Genomic DNA, 22,409 nt, shown 5'->3' with positions numbered 1-22,409 from the left:
CAGGAGTGCACAGCTGTCTTTGCAAATGTAAAAGACACGGTTTTTCTGTGTAATAAATTTCGTTTTGCTACATGCCTCCCCCTGCCGCCCACCCCCAAACCGAAGACAAACAGGAGACATGGTGCAGAGGGGCCAGGGGCCCGAGATCTTGAAGCAGTTGTTTTATACCATTCCAAAAGTCAAGCCTCCCTCTGCCCTACCCCCTGCACCTCCCGACCAAAATCCCACCATGCAACTGGAAAGGAGAGACAGGACGCTGGAGGGGCAGTGCCCCTGATACCCACAGCAGGACTTGTGAAGTCAGGCTTCTTTCTCCCTTCCTGACAGTGTGCCCCCTGCCCACAGAGCTGAGCACTGAGCAGGGCGGCGTCCCCAGACGCGTGAAGTTTTTCTCCCCTCCACCCAGGGTCTCAGACTCTGCTGTCCACCCAGCCCAGCATGGTGTCTGTGGGGAGGGGTCCATCTCCCCAGAGAAGCCCACTGTCCCTCTGCCCTCAGTTGCCTTCCCCCGTGCAGAGCTGTGTCCTTTGCTTGGTGTCTGCCCCCCTCCTTGCTTCCATCCAAGGTGGGAATGTGGGAGTGGACGGTCGTTACAGTGTGTGCTGTGATCCCCCAGGGCAGGTCCAGTGTGGGCAACCCCCACACCCATGCCCAGGAAGGCACCTTCCTCCATGGGCACCTTCTCAGGCCCGGCGGCTAGGAAGCCCAGCTGTAGGTGAACTGGGGGGCCACTTGCCCTTCCCTTGTATGTGGCAAATGGAGGACTCGGCAGCTAGAGGGCCAGGCAGGGGAGCCGCCACCACAACCCTGACAAGGTGACCCATAGGCTCCCCCACTGAATAGCCAGGGGAGGAGAGGCTCTGGCTTGGAGGGCATTTGTTTGAAAAGAGATCATCTTTAGAACGATTTTGTTTCCCCCAGGGGCCGACGAGTCACTGCTGAGCTCCTGGAGGAGGAGGTGGGTTTGAGCCCCCAGCTCCAGGGCCCTGTGTCACAGCTCCCTCCGCCCGCTGCCCAGCACAAGCCGAATCCTGGGCCCACAGACACCAGAGCTGCCCGTGAGCCCAGCCCAGAGGTGAGCTGCTGCGGCCTGTGGCCCAGGCGGTCCCCACGCCTTCAGGACTGAGGCTGCTGGTCCGCTCCAGCCCCACAGAGGTGAGTGTCTGCACCCCAGGCAGGGCCCAGGCATCTGGGCACAGCTCTCTAGGGGTGCAGCTCTGTGCAGGGCCTGCCTCCTTCAGTGCTCAGCGCCCCTGGCAGTTTTAGTCCCAATCCCTGTTTTACAAGGAGCCGAGGCTCGGTGAGGCTGGGGGTGTTTTCTGAGTCACACAGCTGGTGTCTGGGATTCAGGTGGTCGCTCCAGGCCTCGGGTCTCAGGTAGCAACGAGGTCCTCTGCAGGGCGCTCCTGGTAGAAGAAGGCCAGAGGGGGCAGGGAGCAGCCCAGGGGAGAGGGCAGGGGTCAAGGTGAGGACAGCATGGAGGAAGGAGGAAGAAAGAGGAGGGGGAGAAGGAAAACTAAGTGAGGGAGGAGTCAGGAGACCCCAGGAAAGCTGGGCTCAGCTGGGCACCCTGAGCCCTCCTCCCTGCCCTGCCCGGGGCTGCTGGCTGTGGGGCCTCACACCAGTGTCTTGACCTCTCTGAGTTCCCATTTGTCAGTCAGACTTGGGAAGAGCAGAGAGATAATGACCACAGGGAAAGACACCCCGGCCCCCAGGGGGCCTTACAAGCGTGCTGTCATGATCCTATTGTGTTGGAAGCTGGCGGGGCTTCCTGTGTGTGAGTGGGGGTTGGGGGGTCACTAGAAAGGCCTGGGGAACAGAGCCACCTCAGGCACTTCTGGAGCAAGCTGGGCGGTGACAGAGCGCGCTGGTCAGGTACTGGCATGGGGCACAGGCAGACCGCTCAGCCGCAGGGTCCTGGGGAGCGGTGGGAGTGAGGGCGGCTGGGTCCTCATGACTGACTCCAAAGCCACAGGGGTCACCGTTCAGAGCCTGCAGGGGATCCACCCAGCAGGTGACCCCCTTCCAGGCCGGTTTGCCCATCTGAGAGAGGAGCCAAGAACGTTCCTCTAAAGGGGTCTTTAGTTCAGACACCGAATCAGCCGGTACAGTGGTGGCCTTGCCTGGGTCCTTCCCGCGTGTGTGGCTGCAGCCCCCACCCCGACCCGTACGTACTGTTGGCTTTTGGTTTGTTGACCAGTGGCTGGCAGTGCCTGTGCCTTGGGTGGCTTGTGCCGTTGGGTCCCCCTCCGGTCCTGGCGGTTCCGGCTGGCCCTCCCAGAGCCAAGAACGTGGTCCGGGCCTCTACAGTGGACGGCGGCCTGCGGGGGCTGAGGGTGGGGTGCTCAGGGACCCTCAGAGATGGAGCAGGGTCTGTGAGTGCTGGGCTGGGTCCCAGGGTGAGGGCAGCTGCTAGGTGGGAGCCAAAGTGGAGAGGGCACCAGGGAGTGAGCCAGGCCCACTGCTGGCTGTGGAGCAGGGAGCCGGAGGGCAGGCTTGCTGGGGTGAGTCGGTCATGTGGGGTGCTTATTCTTTTCCGAATCTGGGTTTGCGGTTGAGAGGAGAGGCCAGCACTGCCACCGTGTGGGGGTAGGGCATGGGGACGGTGGCCCTGGGGGCTGGAGCTCCGGAGGCCAAGCTCTGCACAGGAGACCCCAGTCCCCAACATACTCGGGTGCTGGCAAGTCCCTTCCTGCTGTGGGGGGCCGGAAGTCGGGGAGTCCGGGGCTGCTGGTCCTGGCTGGGGGTGGCCAGTGCCCTTTATGAGCTCTACGGTGACCCGGATTTGCTCAGGGCAAGCCTGCCCCTTCAGCCATACTTTTGACTAAATAAGGCAAGGGTTCTTGGGTAGCCCCGCAAGGGAGGAAAACCACGTCTGTCACCCATGCTGCGCCCCCCCCACCCCGGGCCCTGACAGCTCAGCCTGACACCCCAACATGGCCTCAGCTTTCCTACCTCCAAGGTCCAGGATCCATCTCCAAGCACCAGGCAGAGGCTTCGCCGGGGCAAGCGCCTGTGTGGGGCAGAAAGCAGGGGAGGGGCCCCCAAATGGGCCCCTGGTGTGGCTGTTCCCCCCTCCCCCGCACCCTTGAGGAGCTGGAGATCCCACCGTCTGAAGTGGCTCACTCATCCCAGTGTCCCACCCACCGCTGGCCTGGGAAGCAGGCCTGGCAGAAAGGTGGAGGGCCCAGAGCAGGGCCAAGGGGAGCCCGTCTGTTGTGAGCAGCCGCCCCACGCGGTCAAGGCTTTCCGGTCTGCTCTGGGCTCCAGGGGACCCGGCTCCTGAGACAGGCGCGATTTTCATGCTCCCCACCCCGCAATGTACAAGTGGCCATGGAGTGGCCAGTACCTTGTACACAGCCAGGCGTCTGTGCTGGAGGCTCCCTCCTCTCCCTCCGTCTGTCCTATAGGCACACCAAAAGGCCCCAATGCCGGGCCTGGCGACAGGGGGAGGGGCGGTGATGGGGGGACAGGCCAGATGTTCTTGGAATGGGACATGGGGGTGATTGATGTGGACTGGAATTTGAAGGGGAACATTCCCCACGTGCCTTGGGCTCTGGGTGGAAAATGGGCTGTTTTTCATGGGGGCAGGGGTGGTCTCCTTGTCTTGCCAAGCTAAAGTGAAAGGGCTGCCTCTGCCCAGCCCGAGTCCCCACACCTGTCCAATGGCATTAACCCCCACCTTCCCAGAGTGTCAGGCTTTGAGCTGCCCCACTTAAAGCAGGGGTGACAGTGGGGACAAGCGATGGCCACTGGACTGGCCCCAGGACCTCCACCATTCTGCTACACCCCCCACCCCACCCCCAGAGCCTCCTCTCTGGCAGCTTCCCCCCCAAGATCTTCCTGGGATCACAGCCCCACACCCCCAACACTGCCCAATTCTGCGGGGTGACCCTGTTCCCACCAGCTGCACCTCTGGTCTAGTTGGGTTCAGCATTTGCATTTATGGAAATGGACTTGCCCAGCCAGGCTAGGGAGGCCTTTCCTGAAAATTCCCAGAAAAGGAAAGGAGCCCCCTGGCACCCCAGCCACCTCTGTGTACTCCTGCCCCCCGTCTTCTCTTCTTCTCCCCCATTGCCTTTTCTCTGTCTCGCATTACCCAAACAAAATTGGTTTCACTGTAGTTTGGGGACTGGGCAAGGCCCAGGCTGCGCTCGCGGAGCGCGGGGGCGGCTGGGGTGGCCGCCGGGGGTGCTCCCGGGTCCCCAAGCCGAGCTGGGGACGAGCCTGCCCGCGGCGGCAGTCGGGCCGCGGCTTCGCCTAGGCTCGCAGCGCGGGAGCGCGTGGGGCGCGGCGGCAGCGGGGAGCCCGCGGGCCTCCTCCGAGGCGGCCGCGCAGGGAGCAGGGACCCCAGAGCGCCCGGGGAGCAGCGCCCCTGTCGCTGCCTCAAGGCTCTCGGGTTTCTCCCTCCACCCCATGCCCGCTGAGCCTCCGCCGCAGAAACGCAAACGCTCTCGGTGTTGAGAAGGCAAAAGAAAGGGACAGTATTGCCCTGGGCGCACGCCCTGGGAGCCCCGTGCTCCCAGCCCGCGCCGCCCGCGCTTGCGTCCCGGGGAGGGCGCCCCTGCTCCGCGCGTCCCAGACGCGGTGGATCCCCAGCGACGCGCGGCTTCCCCGGCCCTCGGGAGCCTGGCCTCTCGAATGCAGACCCATCTTCGTGGTCGCAACCCACCCAGCAACTTCCCCACTCCCCCACAAAAGGCGGACAGGATTTTTTTTTTTCCCTGGGATCCTTCAAGTTACCGGCTTCCTCCCAGGTCCCCAGAACTCATTCAGCATTTTCCCAGGTCACAAGAATTTTCTTGGACATTAATTTCTGGGGACCTCAAAACACGTCAAGCCCCCACTGGCTTCCCCAGATTTACACTAGTGGCCCTGGGTCCCCAGACTCACTGGGCGTTTCCTCCCAGGCCCTTAACAGTTTTACACACCCCCTCCCGGCCCCACAGATCAACACAGCACCGGTCCAGATCCCCTACAATTTAAACATTAACCCCTTTCTTTGGTCATGCTGACCAATTTGCCTGGCTCCCCAGAATGTTTTTCTGGCACTCAGACGTCTGTCCCCAAACATTCAGTGGAGTTTTCTTGTGTCCCCACAATTCTGGACATTAACCACGGGGTCTCCCAAGCTCCTGTCCCTATTCTGACTCCCCCACACTGAAGCCCTGTTCTCCTGGCTCCCCACAGGGGACATTATCCACTGAGTTCCACAAAATCATTGGCCCCAACCTGGGTTCCCTAAAATTTACACAAAGAATACCAGGTCCCCCTAACACACTAAGCAAATTTCCCAGAACCCTCAGAACCCTTTGGTAGAGAGGCTTCCTAAGCCTTTACTAAGGTTTAGGCATCCGCAAAGCACACCAAGGCCTTTTCTGAATCACAGTCTGCATTGTGATTTCCTGAGTGCCACAAAATTGAGAGGGTGATTTCTGATCCCCAAAACTCGTTGAGCTTTTTTTTTTTTCCTGTGGGCCATGAAGATTTGGGGCATTCATTTCTGTAACTCGCCGAGCTTCTGTCCACTACTCACCTTCCTTCACATTTAGACACTGTCTGTCACCCAAGCCCCAAAAGTGCACCGAGCAGTTACCCGAGATGCATTTAGTTGTCACCGTGGATTCTGCAGGTCCCCCCCCCCCCATGGTCTTGCAGGTCCCCTGGGCCACGCTGCACACAAAACAAACCCTTGCACAGAGCCTGTGCATGTTACACTGGGCTCTGTGCAGTGTCCCCAGTAAACAAATGTTCTAGATATTTTCTCTGCACCATAACATTTTGAAGATTAAAAAAATCCTCTGGGTCCCCCGAGCTTACTGACAAGAACCCGGGTTTTCCAAAATGCAGACGCTGATCCCAAATCCTGGGACATCACCGGGCCCTTTTTCTGATCCCCGATACTTGGACTTGCTGAGTTCTCTGAAATATTAGGCATTGCCCTCCAGACCCCCCCAAACGCATTTAGTGTTACACTTGGGTCACAGAAAGGCACTGACTTCTTGAGCTCCAAAGCACCCCATGCACCCACTGAGTCACCCCAAATTTAAACAACATTTTTTGGGTCCCTCACACACTAACTCTCTCTAGATCACCAATTTTGGACACTGATTCTCCAGGCCCCACGACTTAGGAACTCTTAATCCTTTTCCCCTAAAAGTTAGATACTGACCCCCGATTCTCCTGAGGACTCAGCAACTTCCCTGGAGCCGCAGATTCAAAAATTATTTTCCTAGGGCCTCAAAATTGGGATACTGTCTCCCAGCCCTCCAAAATAAATTAAGATTTATTTTTTTCCTCCACAAAACAATTGAGTTTTTTTTTTGAATATTGATTTATGGGTCCCCTGAGTTTATGATCCTTGCCCCAAGTCCCCCTAAATTTAGGAAGGTTTCCATGCCCCCCAAAGTAAAACTGCCCAAGGACTAAAAAATATCCCAGATCCTAGAAATCCCAGGCAATACAGGCCTGTGTCCTACAAGCTTTCTCGCCACAAACCAGGAGCCCTGAAATTTAGCTGTCAGTCTCCACTGGACAATTTCCAGGGATCCCCAAAACTTGGGCCAAATTTTACTAGGGTTCCCCTAATGCAGACAGTGCCCAGGAAAACAGGGTATTTCTTCCTGGTCACCAAAAATAAAGTTACAGTAATGAAATCAATTTTAAAAAATGAACCACAAAGGCCGCTGGTTTTCTGCATTCCCTAAATGTACTAATAACATCCCAGGTTCCCCCCAAATTTAGACCTTGTTTCTTGAGTCTCTAAAGGACATTCAGAATTTTCCCCGAAGCCACAACAATTATGAAAGTGGCTTCCCTTGAGCGCTGCAAGCGTCCAGGCCATGAACTTGCATTTCTAAAGTGTGGAAATTAATCCCCACTTTACTCCACCACGTGGAGATTTTGCCGAGATCCCCTAAATGTGTCCATTGTTTTCTTCCCTCAATTTTAGACAATGTGCCTCTTGGGTTCTCCCGTTTCATGTAGGGAATTTTTCTTTGGTCACCCAAAAACCTACCTCCCCACAAATCGATCCGGGGCTCCCCCAAATACGCTGAGCAAGATGCTGGGTTTCCCACATTTTAGACTGAGATTCCTCACCCCCTCATTGCACGGAGCAATTTCCCCTGATCCCCCAAACTCGGACTCTATTTTTCTGGACTTTCGAATTTAGTCGTTAATCACAGTCCCCACATCACGGGGCTTCCCCTGGGTCCCCTCCTTCCAGACACTCATTCTCCTGGCCTGCAAATCAAAGCTCTGACTTGTGTCCCCGATTTCTGGGCATTGCTCCCGGCCGCCCTCTGCAGCCCCCCAGTCCCGCGCACTGCGGGCACTGCTCTCTGGTCTCTCTGTGTCTCCTACGAAGTCCCCGGAGCCCCTCGGATTTGAGAAATTTCTGTGTCCCCAAACACACTTGGCCCGGCAGCGTATCCGCCAGGACGTGGCAGAACTTCTCCCGCGTCCAGGAAAACGACTGGGCATTGCCCCCAGTTTCCCCCAAATTTGGGCATTGTCCCCGGGTCTTCCAACGGGCTGGGCGTTGCCCCCGGACATTGGGGACTGCCCCCGGGGTCTCGCTCACCTTCAGCTGCGTCCACCGCCTGCCGCAGAGAGCTCGCTCCTGTCTCGGCTCCTAGCGCGCCCGCGAACACCTCGTCCAGCCTCGCGGTGAGCTCCCCGTTGCCTCCGCGCTCCGGCCCGGCTCCTGGTCCGCACCCACCGCCGTCTCGCCGGGGCTGGCGCTCGCCTCGGGCGGCCGCCGGGGAAACCAGCGCGGGGTGCGGGAGCCCGCTACCGGCTTGCCGCTGGGCGGCCGCGATCTCTGAGGCTGGGCGCCCCGAAACCAGCGCCGCTTTTGTTTGCTTTTTGCAAAGATCGTAATTGTGGGAAAAACGCCTTGGCGGCCCCGAAGCTGGGCGGGCAGGGCGCTGGGTCCGAGGGACGCCGAGGAGAAGCGCACCCCGGCTCGCGTGGCGCTGCGCGGCGCCTCCAGCCGGCTGGGCAGAGGACTCGGGGAGGTGCGCGCGGAGCACGGGCGAGGTGATTGATGGCGGAGCAAGGGGGCGAGCCCGGCGCGGGCTTCCGCAGCCGGCGGCCCCTTCCCCTGGAAGAGGCCCTGGCGGCCAGGGCTCCGGGGAGCGGGCGGGGCGCGGGGGGCCTATGCGTGGTTTTGAGTTGGTGCAAGTCACGACTTCTTACATCGTCCAAACTCTCCAGGAGATGGTTTCCCCAGACCCCCAAATTATCGTGGTGGCCCCCGGGGCTGAACCCGAGTCTACGCAAGTCCAACGCACTGAGGACGGGGAAACCATTATCCGGATATTTTGGGTGGGCCCCAAAGGCGAACTGCTTAGACGCACCCCGGTGAGCTCGGTCTTGCAGGTAGGATTTGAGCGATGTTTCCCGCTCTGCTTTTCTCTTGCCGGGCAGCCACAGCCTCGGCAAGGCCCCACGCCTGCCGAGGCCGGCCCTCCCCACGGACCGCACCTGGCGGCCGCCTCAGCTACTCCTGAGTTCCCGCGCGGCACCGGGGGGCGCTCGGGATCTGGCTGCGGCACGAGGCGCTGCGGCACGAGGTGCTGCGCCTGCTCGGGCAGGTGTCGGCTGCGCGCCCCGCGCGCGCCCAGGGATTCCCCCCTCCCCCGCAGTTCCCAGTGGTACTAGGGGACCCCCGACTCACGCCAAGACACCTGCGCCCTTACTCTGACGGGCGCCCCCGCCACGTAGCTGCCTGGCGGGAAGCGAGGACCCCTGCCACCAGTAGGGTCTGGGACACCACCCTGTTCTCCCCGCGTCCCCCTTGCACGAGTGCAGGGATCCCTGGCACCCCGGAACCCGAGAGGGGGCCCCCAAACACTTTAGAACAGCTATTTGGGATTTCTTGCACATTCTGCTATTCCCTGCCCCCAATCCAATCTCGCCTCCGCGCACCCCACGGCCCCCCCACACCGCCGCCCCCCGGGGCCCCGGGGCCCCAAAGCCCGCGCCCCCTCCCCCTGGCTCGAGTTGCGGGGGCGGTCCGAGGGCGGGGCGAGGGCCCGGCGGGCGCCCATTGGCGCGGGCTCAAGGCCAGCGGGGCCCGAGCGGGCGCCGCGCCGCGGGGTGGCGCGGCTATAAGAGCCGGGCGTTGGCGCCCGCAGTTCGCCTGCTCTCCGGCGGAGCTGCGTGAGGCCAGGCCGGCCCCCGGCCCCCCCTTCCGGCCGCCCCCGCCTCCTGGCCCACGCCCGCCCGCGCTCGGCCCGCCAGCGCCTCCACCGGGCTGGCGGCCCCGCGTCGACGCCGTCCGCCACGCTGCTGACTCCCGTCTCGGGCGCCGTCGGCGGGGTCGCGCTCCGCCGGGCCTGCGGAACCCCCGCCGCCTCCTCTTCTATCTACCTCAACGCCCATCCCGCTTCGCCCGAGGAGGCGGTCCCCCCCGCAGGCAGTCCGGCTTGCAGGCCGCCGGCGTTGTCATCCCCCACCCCCGCGCTACCCCCCCAGCCCTCCCCGGTGCGCAGCCTGGCCGCTCCCACTCCTCGCTGTGTCCCGAGCGGCTCCAGCGCTGCCACTGCTGCCCCCCCGAGACCCGGGCTTGCGACGGCCGAGGGCTCCGTCGGCCCAAACCGAGCTGGGTGCCCACGGTCCGGGTGACGCCTCCGCTCCGCCCCCCTCAGCACCGTCCCCGGCCCCCGACGTTGCACCCTTCCCTCGCTTCTCTGTGCTGCCCTCTCCCCCTCTCCGGCCTCTGGTCCCGGCCCCTCGCTCTCTTTTCTTCCGCAACCTTCCCTTTGCTCCCTCCCGTCCCCCCCAGCTCCTTGCCTCCGACTCCCTCCCCCCTCCACGCCCGCCCTCTCTCCTTAGCCGTCCCAAAGTGGATTAATTATACGCTTTCTGTTTCTCTCTGTGCTGTTCTGTCCCGCTGTGAGCCTGCCCGCCTCTCGCTGTCCTCTCTTTCTCTCACCCTCTCTTTGGCCCCCCCCTTTCACGTTCACTCTGTGTCTCTCACTATCTCTGCCCCCCTCTATCCTTGATACAACAGCTGACCTCATTTCCCGATACCCTTTCCCCCCCTAAAAGTACAACATCTGGCCCGCCCCAGCCCGCAGACAGCCCGTCCTCCCCAAACAATCAGACGATTCCTACCCCCCCAAAAAAAAGCCATCCCCCCGTTCTGCCCCGTCGCACATTCGGCCCCCGCGACTCGGCCAGAGCGGCGCTGGCAGAGGAGTGTCCGGCAGGAGGGCCAACGCCCGCTGTTCGGTTTGCAATACGCAGCAGGGAGGTGGGCGGCAGCTGTGCCGGCTTCCAGGTAAGCGTCGTGAGGGCCGGCGAGGCTGGCGGGGGCGGGGGCTGGCCCGGGCGGGGTAGGGGCTGAGGGACCGCTTCCCTGTTGCGAACCCCGCGCGCTCTCCCTTGCGCCGCGGAGGGGGCGGGGTAGGGGCTTCGGGAAATGCCAAGAGAGGTGTGAGCTGTCTGCAAAGGCGACTTCCTGGTCGGGTTTTTGGGTGCAGGGGGGTGTTGCTGAAAGTTTGTGATTTGTGCCGTGCGGGGGGCGGGGCCGTCCCCCCAGGGTGCTGGGTAATGAGGAGGGGCGCAAGTCTCAGAAACCCACCCTGGTATGTTGACTCTGTGCCAGCAAGAGGGAGAGAGGAAAACTAGGTGGGCGGGGCCAGGATGGAGCGAGGGGGGCCGAGTTGGCAAAAGAACCGTGCCAGACGCCACATTTGCAATATCCCCCCCTGCAGCTCCCCTTTCTCTGTCCCCAACAATTCTAAGCAGGAATCTGGGGAGAGGGGCTGCTCCGGGGCTCAGAAGGGCAGGACTGCACAGCCCAGAGGGGGTAACAGCCCCTGCCCCGGGGGCAGATGGAAGTTTCCACAGAAGGAGGTGGAAAGCAGCCCCCACCCTTGCCCCCCATTGCCCTGTGCGGACTTGGGCTGAAAGTACAGGATGAGCGCCCCCCGCCCCCCCATGGTACTCCGCTCAGGGATGGTCCAGGGCTAGTGGTTGGGGGTGCAGGAAAGAAGGGACTGGCTGGAAGGGGGCGGGAGCAAAGGGGCGGAGGGAGTGGTCAGTGGGGAGAGGGGTGGGGGGTAGGGTGGAGCCGGGGCTGGGAGGAGCCGGCTCAGACATAAAAGCTGAGGCACTGACCAGCCTGGGAACTGGACATTAGCTTCTCCTGCGAGGCGGCCTTCCAGCCTTCTCCTCCACCTTCTCCAGCCCCAGGAGCCTCCTGTCCAGCTGCAGGTAACCGGCCTTTGAGCGAGAAGCCCACTGCCCTCCCGCTCTGCTGATCGCCTCGGCCCTCAGCCCCTCGGCTGCTGCCCCTGGGCCCCTGCGTCCTGCCTCTGGCACCGCCGTCCACGCTTCCCTCGCCCCTGCCCTCCTTGGGCAGTCTCGCTCACCTGGCCTGCAGTGCCGCATGCCTCTTGTCCAGTTCTCTGCTCTCTGCTGGTGCCCTGGACTGGACCCCACACTAGAGAAGCCGGGCTTGTAGAGGATGGAGCCGCTGCTCGGACGCGCCGAGTCACGAGCTGGCCAAATCCGTTGTTAGTCTGAAGGGGCGGCAGTGAGGGCAGCAGGGAGGCGAGCTGGGGTCCAGGCCAGGGCAGCAGGTGAGCGAGGTGACACCCTAGACCCTTCTGTGGAGCTGGCCACAGCTCTTTAGTGAGCTGAAGCAAGATTGTCCCTTCTTGTCCCCTCATCTCCTGCTTGATTTATTGCATCACAAATCCCCTGGGCCAGCGGGCAGCAGCCTCACTCCAGGCTGGGAGGCCATGCTCCTCGCTGCCCCTGTGCCCACCGGGTGCCGAGCCTGGGGCCTGGGAGGGGCACATTGGGCAGCCTGTCCGGTCCTTTGCTTGAATAGCATCAGGGTGCCAATCAGCTCAGAAGCACTGGGCCATGACTGTCCCCCCCAGAAGGGGCTTGTACTGGGCCTGCAGAGGGCAGGCTGGGGCTGCCTTCCCCGGGGGCTTCCCTCTTCTGGAAGGGGCAGGGCAGCTTGCTGTGTCGAAAGAGAAGCTGAAGCCCCTCTCTCAAACCCCCCCAGCTCCTTAAGGGACCAGTGAACCCTTGCCCCAGGCCTACAGCCACATGGCTTCTGTGTGTGTGTGTGGGGGGTGTGTCCTAAGATGTGCCCCTCCTTCCACATTGGGCACTAAGGGACTTGGTATCTGGCCTCAAGTTGGCCTAACCTGTTCTCTTCAGCTTTCCTGGGTGGGGTTTGGTACCCCAAACTGGGAGAGGGCCTGGGGTTCCCCGAGGGACTCTGAGGTCTCTGGCCCTGGGAGGTGGGATATCAAGCCTGGAGAGGAGGCTTTTGACTTCTCTGCCTGTGTCGGGGTGCCCAGGGCAGACTGGAAGTGGGACACTGAGTGGTTCAGGAGAACAAGGCCCCTGGGAGTGTGGGTGGCACCGCTGCGCTAACCATTGCATCCTTAACCTGAGCTGTGCTCAGCCACAGACTGCGAGGGTAGCAGAGGGAGTGGGGGAGGGGGAGGCGTGGGGCTGGCCCAGCAGGACCCCCCAGCTGCTTTGGGAGGTGGGGGCTGGTCCTCGGGGATGCGCATACTCTGTGGTGGGGTGTGGCTGTCTGCCATCCTGGCTGGTGCTGGGAGACCCGAGGAGTGGTCACTGCCCGGTGCTGGCCCCGCCCTCATGACATCATAGGATGGAGGCCAGGTCCAGTGTCCAGCACTGGTCCCTGTAGTTCTGGCTGAGCCCCTGCAGTAATGACAACAGGGACAGTCCTCCCTGTGTGAAATGACTCGCCAGCACTGGGTGCCAAAGGTGTGCTTCCCGCCCCGTGAGCGGTGCAAGGGCCATCTCAGCAGTTCAGATGCTTTTTTCTTAATTAGAATGATAACGGAGGAGAAAGCCATGCTTTGAAATTGTCACTGAACTTTAAGTGTGAAACGGGCTGGGCTTGTGTCCCCAGAGGAAGCTGGCTTTGGTCCCCCAGGGGACACCCTAGCTGGCAGATCCGGGGGGGGGGGGGCTGACAGCCTCTTCTCTCGCCCCCCAGACCCCGATGGAGCTCCCGGTGGGGAAGTCGATGCTGGTGCTCCTCACTTTCTTGGCCTTCGCCTCGTGCTGCTTTGCTGCTTACCGCCCCAGTGAGACCCTGTGCGGCGGGGAGCTGGTGGACACCCTCCAGTTTGTCTGTGGGGACCGCGGCTTTTACTTCAGTAAGTAGCTCGGAAGGGCTGCGGGGCGAGGGCCATACACAGCAGGTGCTCAGTAAATGCTGGAGTCCTCCTTCCCTGCCCTCAGGCAGAGCCCCCAGGACTGGTGGCGTGGGGGCTGGGGGAGGGAGGTCTCTCGAACGTGGCCGACCCTTGGCTCCTGCCCTAAGACTTGAAAGTGCAGTTGGGACCTTGAAGTCCACCTTTATTGGGCACATGCAGTGTGCCTGGGTGACACTCACACCCCCTGATTTTCCTACTTCAAGTGGGGGCCAGACCATAGCAGGTGGGGCTGGGGTGGGCTTCCAGAAGGGGAGAGGCAGCCTCTCCCTGACCTGCCTGTGGGCAGGGCTGCGGGCACTGGAGTTCCCCCACAGGGTTAGGGGCTGCCTGACCATTCGGTAATGGGCCCGTATTCATGATGACCGGATTTGAAATTTGATCACATGGAGTGACAACCAGTGGGAATAAAACTGCATGTTGCTGGCGGGTGCGAGTGGGCGCTTAGCTCCACCTGGGGGTACAGGGGAAGAGATGAGTTCCCCCCATCCCAATGCCACCGGGGTTATGGCGTTCTGAGACATACGCCTGAGGGGTGGGCCACAGTGCGGGGTGCCCCCTGCTGGCCCAAGTGCTTTGGCTGCTCCCCGGCTTCTCTCTTGATTTCTATCTTGGGGCTTCCCCTCACCCCTGTGCCCTGTGCCCTGTACAGCAGGGTGGGATCCCCAGTTAGAGGTGACCTGTCTCTCGGGTGTGGGCCCTTGCCCTCGCCTCCTAGCAAGCTGGGCCTCAGTTTCTTTACCTGTAAAAGGGACCAGGAACTGGGGAGTAGTCCCAGCCTCACCTGAGAGTGGAGTGTGTGCTTCCCCCAGGCTCAGCCACCTTTCACAGGAGTCCAGACACCCCTCAGGGCCAGGCAGGGGTGGGGGACATGGCTAGAGCAAGTCGGTGAGGGCCATAAAGGTCACACCTGGCCCTTCCTATGGCATCTTCTTCTGCAGCCTCTACTTACCCACCCTGTGAAATGGGCGCACAAAAGCCAGTCTTGGCATCTCTAAGCTACTCTTTGAAAAGCATTCCTGCTTATCGAGCTTCTGAAGCTCCTGCCTGCCTGGCCTGACCTGTGCCCTCTCTCCTTTGCCTCGTTTGGGGGCAGGAAGTGGCTCCCCACTCTAGGGTCCAGGGCTAGCCGACCCTCTCCCAGGGAGTGACTTCCCTGAATGGGGGGCTGGGCTGAGCCCCCACCCATAGGACCCTATGACAGAACCCCTTACTAGGGGCTCCTCTCCCTCCACCCACCAACGGCACCTGCCCTTGGCACCCTGGGGTGAAGCTCTGGGTGCTTTCCCTTGCAGCCGAGACTTGGAGCCCGCGGTGGAGACGAGGGGGAGGACGGGAGGAAAGGAGGGCGTGGTTTCTTGCAGGTCCTCACTCCTCTCCTCCCGTCTTCTTCTTCCTCCTCCCATTCCTACCTGTCTCGGCTCCTGCTTAGTTCAGGGTGGCACTTGTGTCCCAGCCTGGCCTTCAGGACAGGACCCTGTGGTCCCATAATGTGGGGCCCAGACCCCTCGCTGGGTGGCCCCTGAGCCAGGTTCACACCCCACACATTTTGCAAACTGCACTGGGTCTTGGGACTCGGAGGCTGTGTCCATTTTCAACCCGAGGAGGAAGGTGCCAAGAGGCCAGGGGGCTGGTCCTGGAGTATGCTGTCCCCACTGACCATACTCTCCTGTTCAGTTCACCCTCCTCTCACCTCTCGCCATTCCATGCCACCAAGCTGGCTGTCCCTGTAGGGTGACTGAGCATCCCGCTGGGGCGTGTCCCTGGGGGGGGCGGGGAGTGGGGGTCAGTGGGCTGCCTAAAGAGCCCCGGTCTGGGGAGGAACATCCGCCGGCAGGTGCCCAGTGCTAAAGGGCCCTCTCCTTCCTCCTGTGGGACTTCCAGGCAGACCGGCCAGCCGTGTGAACCGCCGCAGCCGTGGCATCGTGGAAGAGTGCTGCTTCCGCAGCTGCGACCTGGCCCTTCTGGAGACCTACTGCGCCACCCCCGCCAAGTCCGAGAGGGACGTGTCGACCCCTCCGACCGTGCTTCCGGTAAGACAGCCGGCCACTGCTGGGGAGATCCAGGGCTCCGGGGCCCCTCCCTTCTCTCTGGCTGTCACCTCTGGGCCAGGGGACCAGAGGCAGCCAGCTCCTTAGTCTGAACTGCAGCTAGAGAGTAATCCCCATGTTGGCCCTTTGTGCCCCACTGGGGACGTTGGCCAGAAGCTGAGTTATGGACATGTCAGCGGGCACGATGACAGGTTTCTGTATGAGCTCCTCAGGTCACCGAGAGGTGCGCAGGCTGGCTGGGGGCTGGCACTGGGGAGCTGGGCAGCCTCTGACTGGCCCTCCCCTCCCAGGACAACTTCCCCAGATACCCCGTGGGCAAGTTCTTCCATTACGGCACCTGGATGCAGTCTGCCCAACGCCTGCGCAGAGGCCTGCCTGCCCTCCTGCGTGTCCGCCGGGGCCGCGTGCTCGCCAGGGAGCTTGAAGCCTTTAGAGAGGCCACGCGTCACCGGCCCCTGATGGCCCTATCCACCCACGACCCTGCCGCCCACGGGGGTGCCTCTCCAGAGGTGTCCAGCAATCGGAAGTGAGCCAAATTGTCGGTCGTAATTCTGCGAAATGGCCCCATCCTCCTCGTGCTCTCCTCTTGACCAGGGACCTTTCCACCAGGTCCTCCTCTGAAGCCTCTCTGTGCCGTCCTTCCCAGAGGACCCCCCACCCCACCCCCATGCCCCAACCTCCCCACGTCAGGCTACTCTCCTCGGCTCCCTCCATCGAGCCGAGGGAATCATAGCAAAAAACGAATTGGCTTTAAATGTCCCCCAAATTATCACTTCAAATTAACCCCCCCAAATTACACAACAAAAATTAGAAAACACGAGCCCTTAAATCACACACACACACACACACACACACACACCCCTTAAAACTGATTGGCTTTTTAGAAACACCAGAAAAGCAAATTACCATTAAACCCCCCCCAAAAAAAAAATCAATTGGCTGAAAAATATACTAAAAAAATAATCGGCTTAAAAGCAATTGGCAAAGTAAAAGAATTCGGCTTCCCCTCCCCTCCTTCTCTTCCCATTTGGACCTCAAGTCAAATTGGCCATGGGCTTGAGTCCCTGACCATCTAGGAGAAAGGAGGGGACCCCAAAATTTTCAGGTGGGCACGTCATTGCTTCTCGGTCACCTCTCTGCTCATGCAAGACTCTTGGGCACTTTCAGTATGAACTGGCTTTGTGACAACAGCAGCCACCCTGACTTGCCCTCCGCTCGGGCTCCCACCACCTTGTCACCGTGGAGCTGGTTGGGGGGCCAGTGAGACCCAAGGAGGGGAACTGGAACCTGAAAACTGAAACTTGTATAAGTGACATTTAATTGGCACGAACCCCCATGTACCCTGAAGTCCATCCTCCAAAACCCCACACATTCTAAAGACTTACTCATTCGTCCTCACCTAAAAGCACACATACACGCACCCTCACACACACTCATCCTCACACACACACACACCACACACACACACACACCACATACACTCACACACACACACACCACATACACTCACACACCACACACATTCAGCCTCACACACCCTCACACACACCCCCATCCTCTCTCACACACACACACACACACACACACGGATGGATGAAAACAATGAGAATAACCAAAGAACCCCGTGTTACGCAGATCAGACCATGTTCCATCCCAAATTCTCTCAGTGAGGTTTTCATGTTCCTTCGTTCTCCTCCCATCCCCTGGGACCTGCCCTAGGTGGGGAGTGGGTGTGTCTCAGGCCAGGCCTGGCGGTTCCATCTTTCTGAGATGAGGGAGGTGCCCCTTCCTTCTCAGCAGTGTCCCCATGCCCCCCACAGTGTGAGCCCGATGCCCCCAGAGCCACCATCAGTGCACCCCGCCACCGTGCGAGTGAGCAGCAGGTGTGGCCAGACTGGAGGTGGCTGTAGCAAGCAAGACGTGCCCGACCCGAGTAGCCTGACCCCTACATGCCCCCCAGAAACATCGGGGGCCTTGCCCCCTGGGGCATGCCTGGGATCATCTTTGCCGGCCCCCAAGGGGTCTCTCAGAAATGGGGCGCCCCGGAAGCTGGCAAAGATGATGGGGAGTGTGGGAAGTCTGGCGGTTGGAGGGGTGGGTGGGGGGCAGTGGGGGCTGGGTGGGGGGATACTCGGGGGTAGGAAGTGGCCCGGTGAGGTTTTGGTACAAAAGTCAGGAGAGAGTGTTGAGGAGACTTGCAGAGTTACAGACACAAATCAGAACCCAAATTGACGCCAATTGATCTATTCCCCTCTAATTCGTTTCTCCTGGGGCTTGTTTCTTTTTTTTTTTTTTGACCCCCCTCCTTAGCTTCTCATGCGTTCAGCCACCAAATTAACATATCCCACCCCAGTAACAGGGGAGCAGTGACCAAAGCAAAAGCACATGAAGCAGCCTTCCACCATCTCTCTGTCCTGCTCCCCGCCATTTATCACCCTGCGTTTGATTTTGTTTTGATCTGTCCCTGTCGCTTGGGTTGAGTCGAGAGTGGAGCCTCCGTGGGGTGCTGGCCACCGCCCCCCACGGAGAAGTCCCCGGGGAATGGGGAAGGCCGCTGCCTAGCCTGGCTTCCGGGGACAGTGGCTGGTCCCCGGAGGTCCTGAGGGGTGGAGGAGGGCTGGGGTGGCGTCTCCCCAGGTGTCAGGAAGGTGCTCGGAGGCCACGAGGATGGGGCCCCCAGCTGGCCCATGGCCGCTGGGGGGGAAGGGGCTGCAGGTGTTTGAGTAGTGACTCCATCGGGCTGGAGCAAGTGGCCGCCTTCCGCGCATTTGGGGACCTCTCCCCCGACCCCTCGGTGACACCTTGCCCACCTCCTCAGCACCCTGTCTTGTCCCCAAGAGGCTCTAGCTCTGTGGGGTCTCTTGGGGTCTAGACGGGGTGAGGTCAGGTAGTAGGGGAGGTCAGGAGGGAGCCCGCAGAGCAGGAGAGCTGTGGGTTGATCCTTCAACCGGGGTTGCCAGGGCCCTGAGGTCTGTGGGTCTGGTGATACCGGCCAGCCACCATCTATCTCGGTGCCTAGGGCTGCCACAGGGATCCAGGCGGCTGGGAGGTTTACCTCCCCCCACTTCTGCCCCCAGCGCAGCCCCCCTGCAGGCAGCCCGACTAGCAGTCTAGAGGCCCAAGGCTTCTGGGCCCTGGCGACAGGACTGGCATGACCCTGGGGGCGGTCCATGCCAGCCCGCCCTTGGCACAGAGGGTCCCTCGGCAGGCGCCCGGGGAATGGGTCATTCGGAACATTGGACAGAAACCCAAAGAGCCAAATTGTCATAATTGGAGAACCCAGACAGATTGGCCTGAGATCCAAAAGGACTTCGAGGCACCCCAAATTGCCTGCCCATTCAGCCGGACGCCCATCCCACCCAGTGTTAACCTTTGCCTCGCCGGGGTGGGCGCTCTGGGGGCGTCTGCCGACGCTCCTCTGTGTCTCCAGTGAGCAGCTCTCCGTGGGTCACCAGCCACCCGACCCGGCTCCCAGCCGACCTCCTGTGCCCCTGCTTGTGGCTTTCCATCTAGTCTTCTCCCCAGTCCCCTCCCAAAAGTCTTCAGCGGGACCCCCTCTTGGGCCCCTCTCTGCACCATCACCTGAAGACTCCCCACGCGCGGACACCCACTGCCACCCTGCCGCTGTCAAGCCCATCTCGCAGCGGCCGTGTTCGCCTCGATTCAACTCCTTTAACATGCTGTTTCTGGCAAAACCACTGCGTGGGTTTTGTCTTTAACCTTCAACGCTCGCAATCCCAATAAAATATTCAAATGTATTTTATTCTGAGTGCTCTGCTCTTTTACCTGGGTGTGGGGGGAGGGGGGGAGGGAGGGAAGCCCTGGAGAGCTGGACGCCTGCTCTGCCTCTCAGCACACAGTGAAATGAGAACCCCTGAAGTCTGCACACTCCCAGCTGTGACAGTGGCCACGCACGGGCCGGGGACTCGGGGACAATCTCAGGCACCAAAGCCTCAAAGACAGCACGCCATGGGGCCAAGCCCATGTGGGTGGGGGGCGCTTTCCTGGGGACCACTGATGGGAAGCAAAGTGCCCTGCTGCCAACTCCAGGGAGCCCTCCCAGCCGTGGGCAGCTGGGTACCGGGCAGGTTCTAGAAACTGTAGCTTGCTGGAAATAGGGTGTCATGTCACCTGCGTGCCCACCTGCCCTGCACACGTTCGCCCTCCCCCCCCAGACTGAGGCCGCGGCAGATGTCACCGGAAAGCCCCTGCCCTGCTCAGCCCTGAGCCTCTGGGCCTGACTGCTCTGACTTCTGGTCTTTAGGGTCCCTGACTTGGAAAGGCTGGCATCCAAGATGCTTAAAGTGGGACCTGGTCCCTGCTCCCACCCCATCCCCTGGTTCTGAGAGAGGGGCAGCTGGGGTGGGGCCTGAGGAAATGGAGGTGGCATTGGCTGGGCTGTGACTTCTGAAGCCAGTCCTCTGGGGTCTGCAGTGGTATCCACAGGAGCAGCTGTGCTCATGGGGGACCAGTTCATGCAGAGGGTGGGGGGCTGCCTGGAGAAGGTGGCCTCAGCCTTGAAGTGTGAGAGGGCTGAGAGGGTGGGAAAGACAGAGTTGGGGGCTTGTGCAGCTCTTGGAGCAGGCCCGGGCCTGACAGGGGCGAGGCTGGGGGCCAAAGGGGTAGAAGGCCCAGGTCCCCCTCAGTATCGGCCCCCACACCCCAGTGAGCAGCTCGGAGACACTTCCAGGGGGTGGGTCTGGGCCCAGCTAAGGACCCGCTGCCTACCCTTCAGACCAGATTGGAGCCTCTCCCACCAGGACCTGCCCCCGAAGGTCCACTGCAGCCCTGCCCAGTGCCCCCCGCCCCCGCCCAGGATACCTGGGATGCTGGGTTCAGGGTCTTCCTTTCTCCCATCTCTGGGCAACCCATGCCCTTTTCAGCACCCCACCCTGCCCAGGACTTCCCCTTGCAGCCTCCTCCCTCGCTGCAGCCCACCCCCCCTGCACCCCTGCCCGCACCCTGTTTTCCCCAAGACCCCCATGGTCTCCCCTGCCCCTGCAGCCCTGGGCACCGCTGGCCCCTTTCCCAGCTTTCCTTGGTTAGTCTGGACCCCTGCCCCGGAGCTGCTGCGGCCCCCACCCCACTCAGCTTGGCCCAGCTGCCCTGGGACCGCCCAGTCCCTCTTCCCTCCCCTCCGCCTGCTCTGTAAACTCTCAGCTCACCAGCAGACTCGCTTCATTCATTCGTTCATTCATCCGTTCACACACGTGGATGAGCTCCCCCAGGTGCAGCCCCTGAGCCTGTGCACCACAGGCTGTCATGGTGGGAAATATCAGGGGTGTGTTTTTAAGTGGCATGGGGCCTAGGGAGAAAGTGACATTGGAGTGCAGGCCTGAAGGAGGTGAGGGGGCATAGGGGTCTCCTGGAAGGGGGGAACGAAGCGGGACCTGGGAGTTTGGGGCTGCATCTGGAGAAGGGGGCCAGTGTGGGAGGGGAGGCCACGCCATCCATTCATTCCACAGACTTAGGGACTCAGATGGTGACGGGCTGAATGCTGTCCCCCCACGGGACGTGCGCACGTCCTAATGCCTGGAACCTGTTGGGGAAAGGGGGTTTGCGGATTGATTCAGTGCAGGATCCCTAGATATCATCCTGGATTTAGGCTGGGCCTGAACCCAATGACCGGGTCCCTATGAGAGAAGAGAAGAGGAAAGGACACACAGAGGAGAAGCCACGTGGTGACAGAGGCAGACACTGGAGGGCTGTGGCCACAAGCCCAGGAAGGGCCGCCTGGAGCCCCCAGCAGCTGGACAGGGCAGGAACGACCGTCCCTTGGAGCCTTAAGTGGGAGCTCGGCCCTGGGACAGCTGGATGTCCAAGTCCTGACCTTCAGGCCGGGGAGAGGATGGATTCTGTTGTTTTAAGCTGCCCAGTTCGTGGTCATTTAGGAAACTGACTACGTGAAGATACAGCTGCTCGGCCCCGGTCCCTGTTCCAGGTGCTGAGGACTCGGCCGTGAGCAGAGCAGGTGGCCATGCCCGGTCCGTGATCTGCCACCCTGGGCCTGGTCACAGCACCTCCTGCCCACAAGGTTCTCATCTGTCTGCAATGCTGACCTCCATCCACACCTAGCCCAGGGGGCCTTTCAAAACATGAGGCCAGGTTCCACCTCTGCTGTTCACTTCCCTGGAGACAGCAAAGTCCTCACGAGGACGATGAAGCCACCCTGGCCTGCCTCGCCCCGCCCCTGGGTCTGGCTGGACACGCGTGTTCCTGCCTCAGGCCTTTGCGTGGCTGCCCTGGCCTGGACCACTTTCTCTGCAGGTTGCCTGGCTTGTGTCCTCATTGCTTTAAACTCTTTGCTGAAGTGAACCCAGCTCCGTGGAGCCTGCCCTGAGCACCCTCCCACAAGGGCAGTCCCCATTTGCATGTCCCCCAGCTACTCCCCACGAGGACAGGACGAGGGGAGGGCAGAGGGTGACACAGGCTCTGGCCGTGAGTGCCTGGATAGAGAGGTGCCGTTTGCTAAGCCGGAGACGCCGACTTCCTTCCCGGGCTGCTGACACCCCTTGGGTCTCCGTCTGGCTTTTTCACCCAAGCTGCCAAACGGTGCAGCTGTGGCCTGCTGAGCTCCCTGGGACCTCCTGCAGGCCCCTGATGCGGTAGTGTGCTCACGCCCACCTCCCCCCCACACCTGCCCCGCGGTCCTCTGCCCTCCCCACCCCAATGTTCAGTTGCTCCACAAGACCCACAGACCCCACCAGTCACTGGACTCTGCTGCCAGCCGGCCTCCAGGCTCACTCCTCTGGCCACTCTCCACATGGGACCAGATGAGCTTGCTCTGCCAGCACACAGCCCACCACACTCCCTCCCCTTAGGGCCTTCCGTGGCTCCCATGGGCTCTGGGTGAAGCACAAACCCCAGGCTAGGCTTTCCTGGATTCTTCAGCATCTGGTACCCCCAGTTCCTCTGTAGTACTGTGGTCCTCCCCTCCCACCCGCCACCCCCCGTACCCCCTTCACATAAGTGGCTGCTCTCTCTCCTGGGCACTGGCATCTGCTCTTCTTCTGGAAACCCCACACACGCTCCCTCGCTTGTGCAGTCCTGGCAGCCCCACCCCCGACCTCTGGTCTCAGGAGCCTCCCCTTCCAGGTAGACAGTGCTCTGTCCCAGACACACTGCTCAG

General features: G+C 61.3%; 1 protein-coding gene and 1 long non-coding RNA gene across 5 annotated transcripts; one reads left to right on the top strand and one right to left on the bottom strand.

Annotated features, from left to right (window-relative positions):
• Positions 1-1,071: 1,071 nt before the first annotated feature.
• Positions 1,072-16,130, top strand: IGF2 (insulin like growth factor 2). Of its 4 annotated transcripts, none has more exons than XM_033119574.1 (4): positions 1,072-1,155; positions 13,010-13,172; positions 15,105-15,262; positions 15,571-16,130. In XM_033119574.1, the coding sequence occupies exons 2-4, from the start codon at positions 13,016-13,018 to the stop codon at positions 15,808-15,810; spliced, it is 555 nt and encodes a 184-aa protein (XP_032975465.1). In that variant the 5' UTR covers positions 1,072-1,155; positions 13,010-13,015; the 3' UTR covers positions 15,811-16,130. The 4 variants fall into 4 exon arrangements, with proteins under 4 accessions (XP_032975465.1, XP_032975468.1, XP_032975467.1 ...); XM_033119577.1 differs by lacking the exon at positions 1,072-1,155 and adding an exon at positions 8,188-8,385 and having other exon boundaries at positions 15,114-15,262; XM_033119576.1 differs by lacking the exon at positions 1,072-1,155 and adding an exon at positions 9,460-10,291 and having other exon boundaries at positions 15,114-15,262.
• On the bottom strand, positions 15,971-19,032 carry LOC117030022 (uncharacterized). The gene is made up of 2 exons (XR_004424321.1): positions 16,846-19,032; positions 15,971-16,141 (listed from the first exon to the last, which is right to left on the bottom strand). It is a non-coding gene; the product is annotated as an uncharacterized LOC117030022 (long non-coding RNA).
• Positions 19,033-22,409: the final 3,377 nt, after the last annotated feature.

Source organism: Rhinolophus ferrumequinum, chromosome 11 (genome assembly GCF_004115265.2).
Source record: "Rhinolophus ferrumequinum isolate MPI-CBG mRhiFer1 chromosome 11, mRhiFer1_v1.p, whole genome shotgun sequence".
Classification (NCBI taxonomy): domain Eukaryota; kingdom Metazoa; phylum Chordata; class Mammalia; order Chiroptera; family Rhinolophidae; genus Rhinolophus; species Rhinolophus ferrumequinum.
This window is presented reverse-complemented; position numbering and strand designations above follow the sequence as displayed.

Excerpts from the sequence above, each read along its gene's own strand:
- IGF2 (XM_033119577.1), top strand. The coding sequence starts at position 8,224 with ATGGTTTCCCCAGACCCCCAAATTATCGTGGTGGCCCCCGGGGCTGAA. Across the intron at positions 8,386-13,009 it reads CGGTGAGCTCGGTCTTGCAG|ACCCCGATGGAGCTCCCGGT; the intron begins GTAGGATTTGAG and ends CTCGCCCCCCAG. Across the intron at positions 15,263-15,570 it reads CCCCTCCGACCGTGCTTCCG|GACAACTTCCCCAGATACCC; the intron begins GTAAGACAGCCG and ends CTCCCCTCCCAG.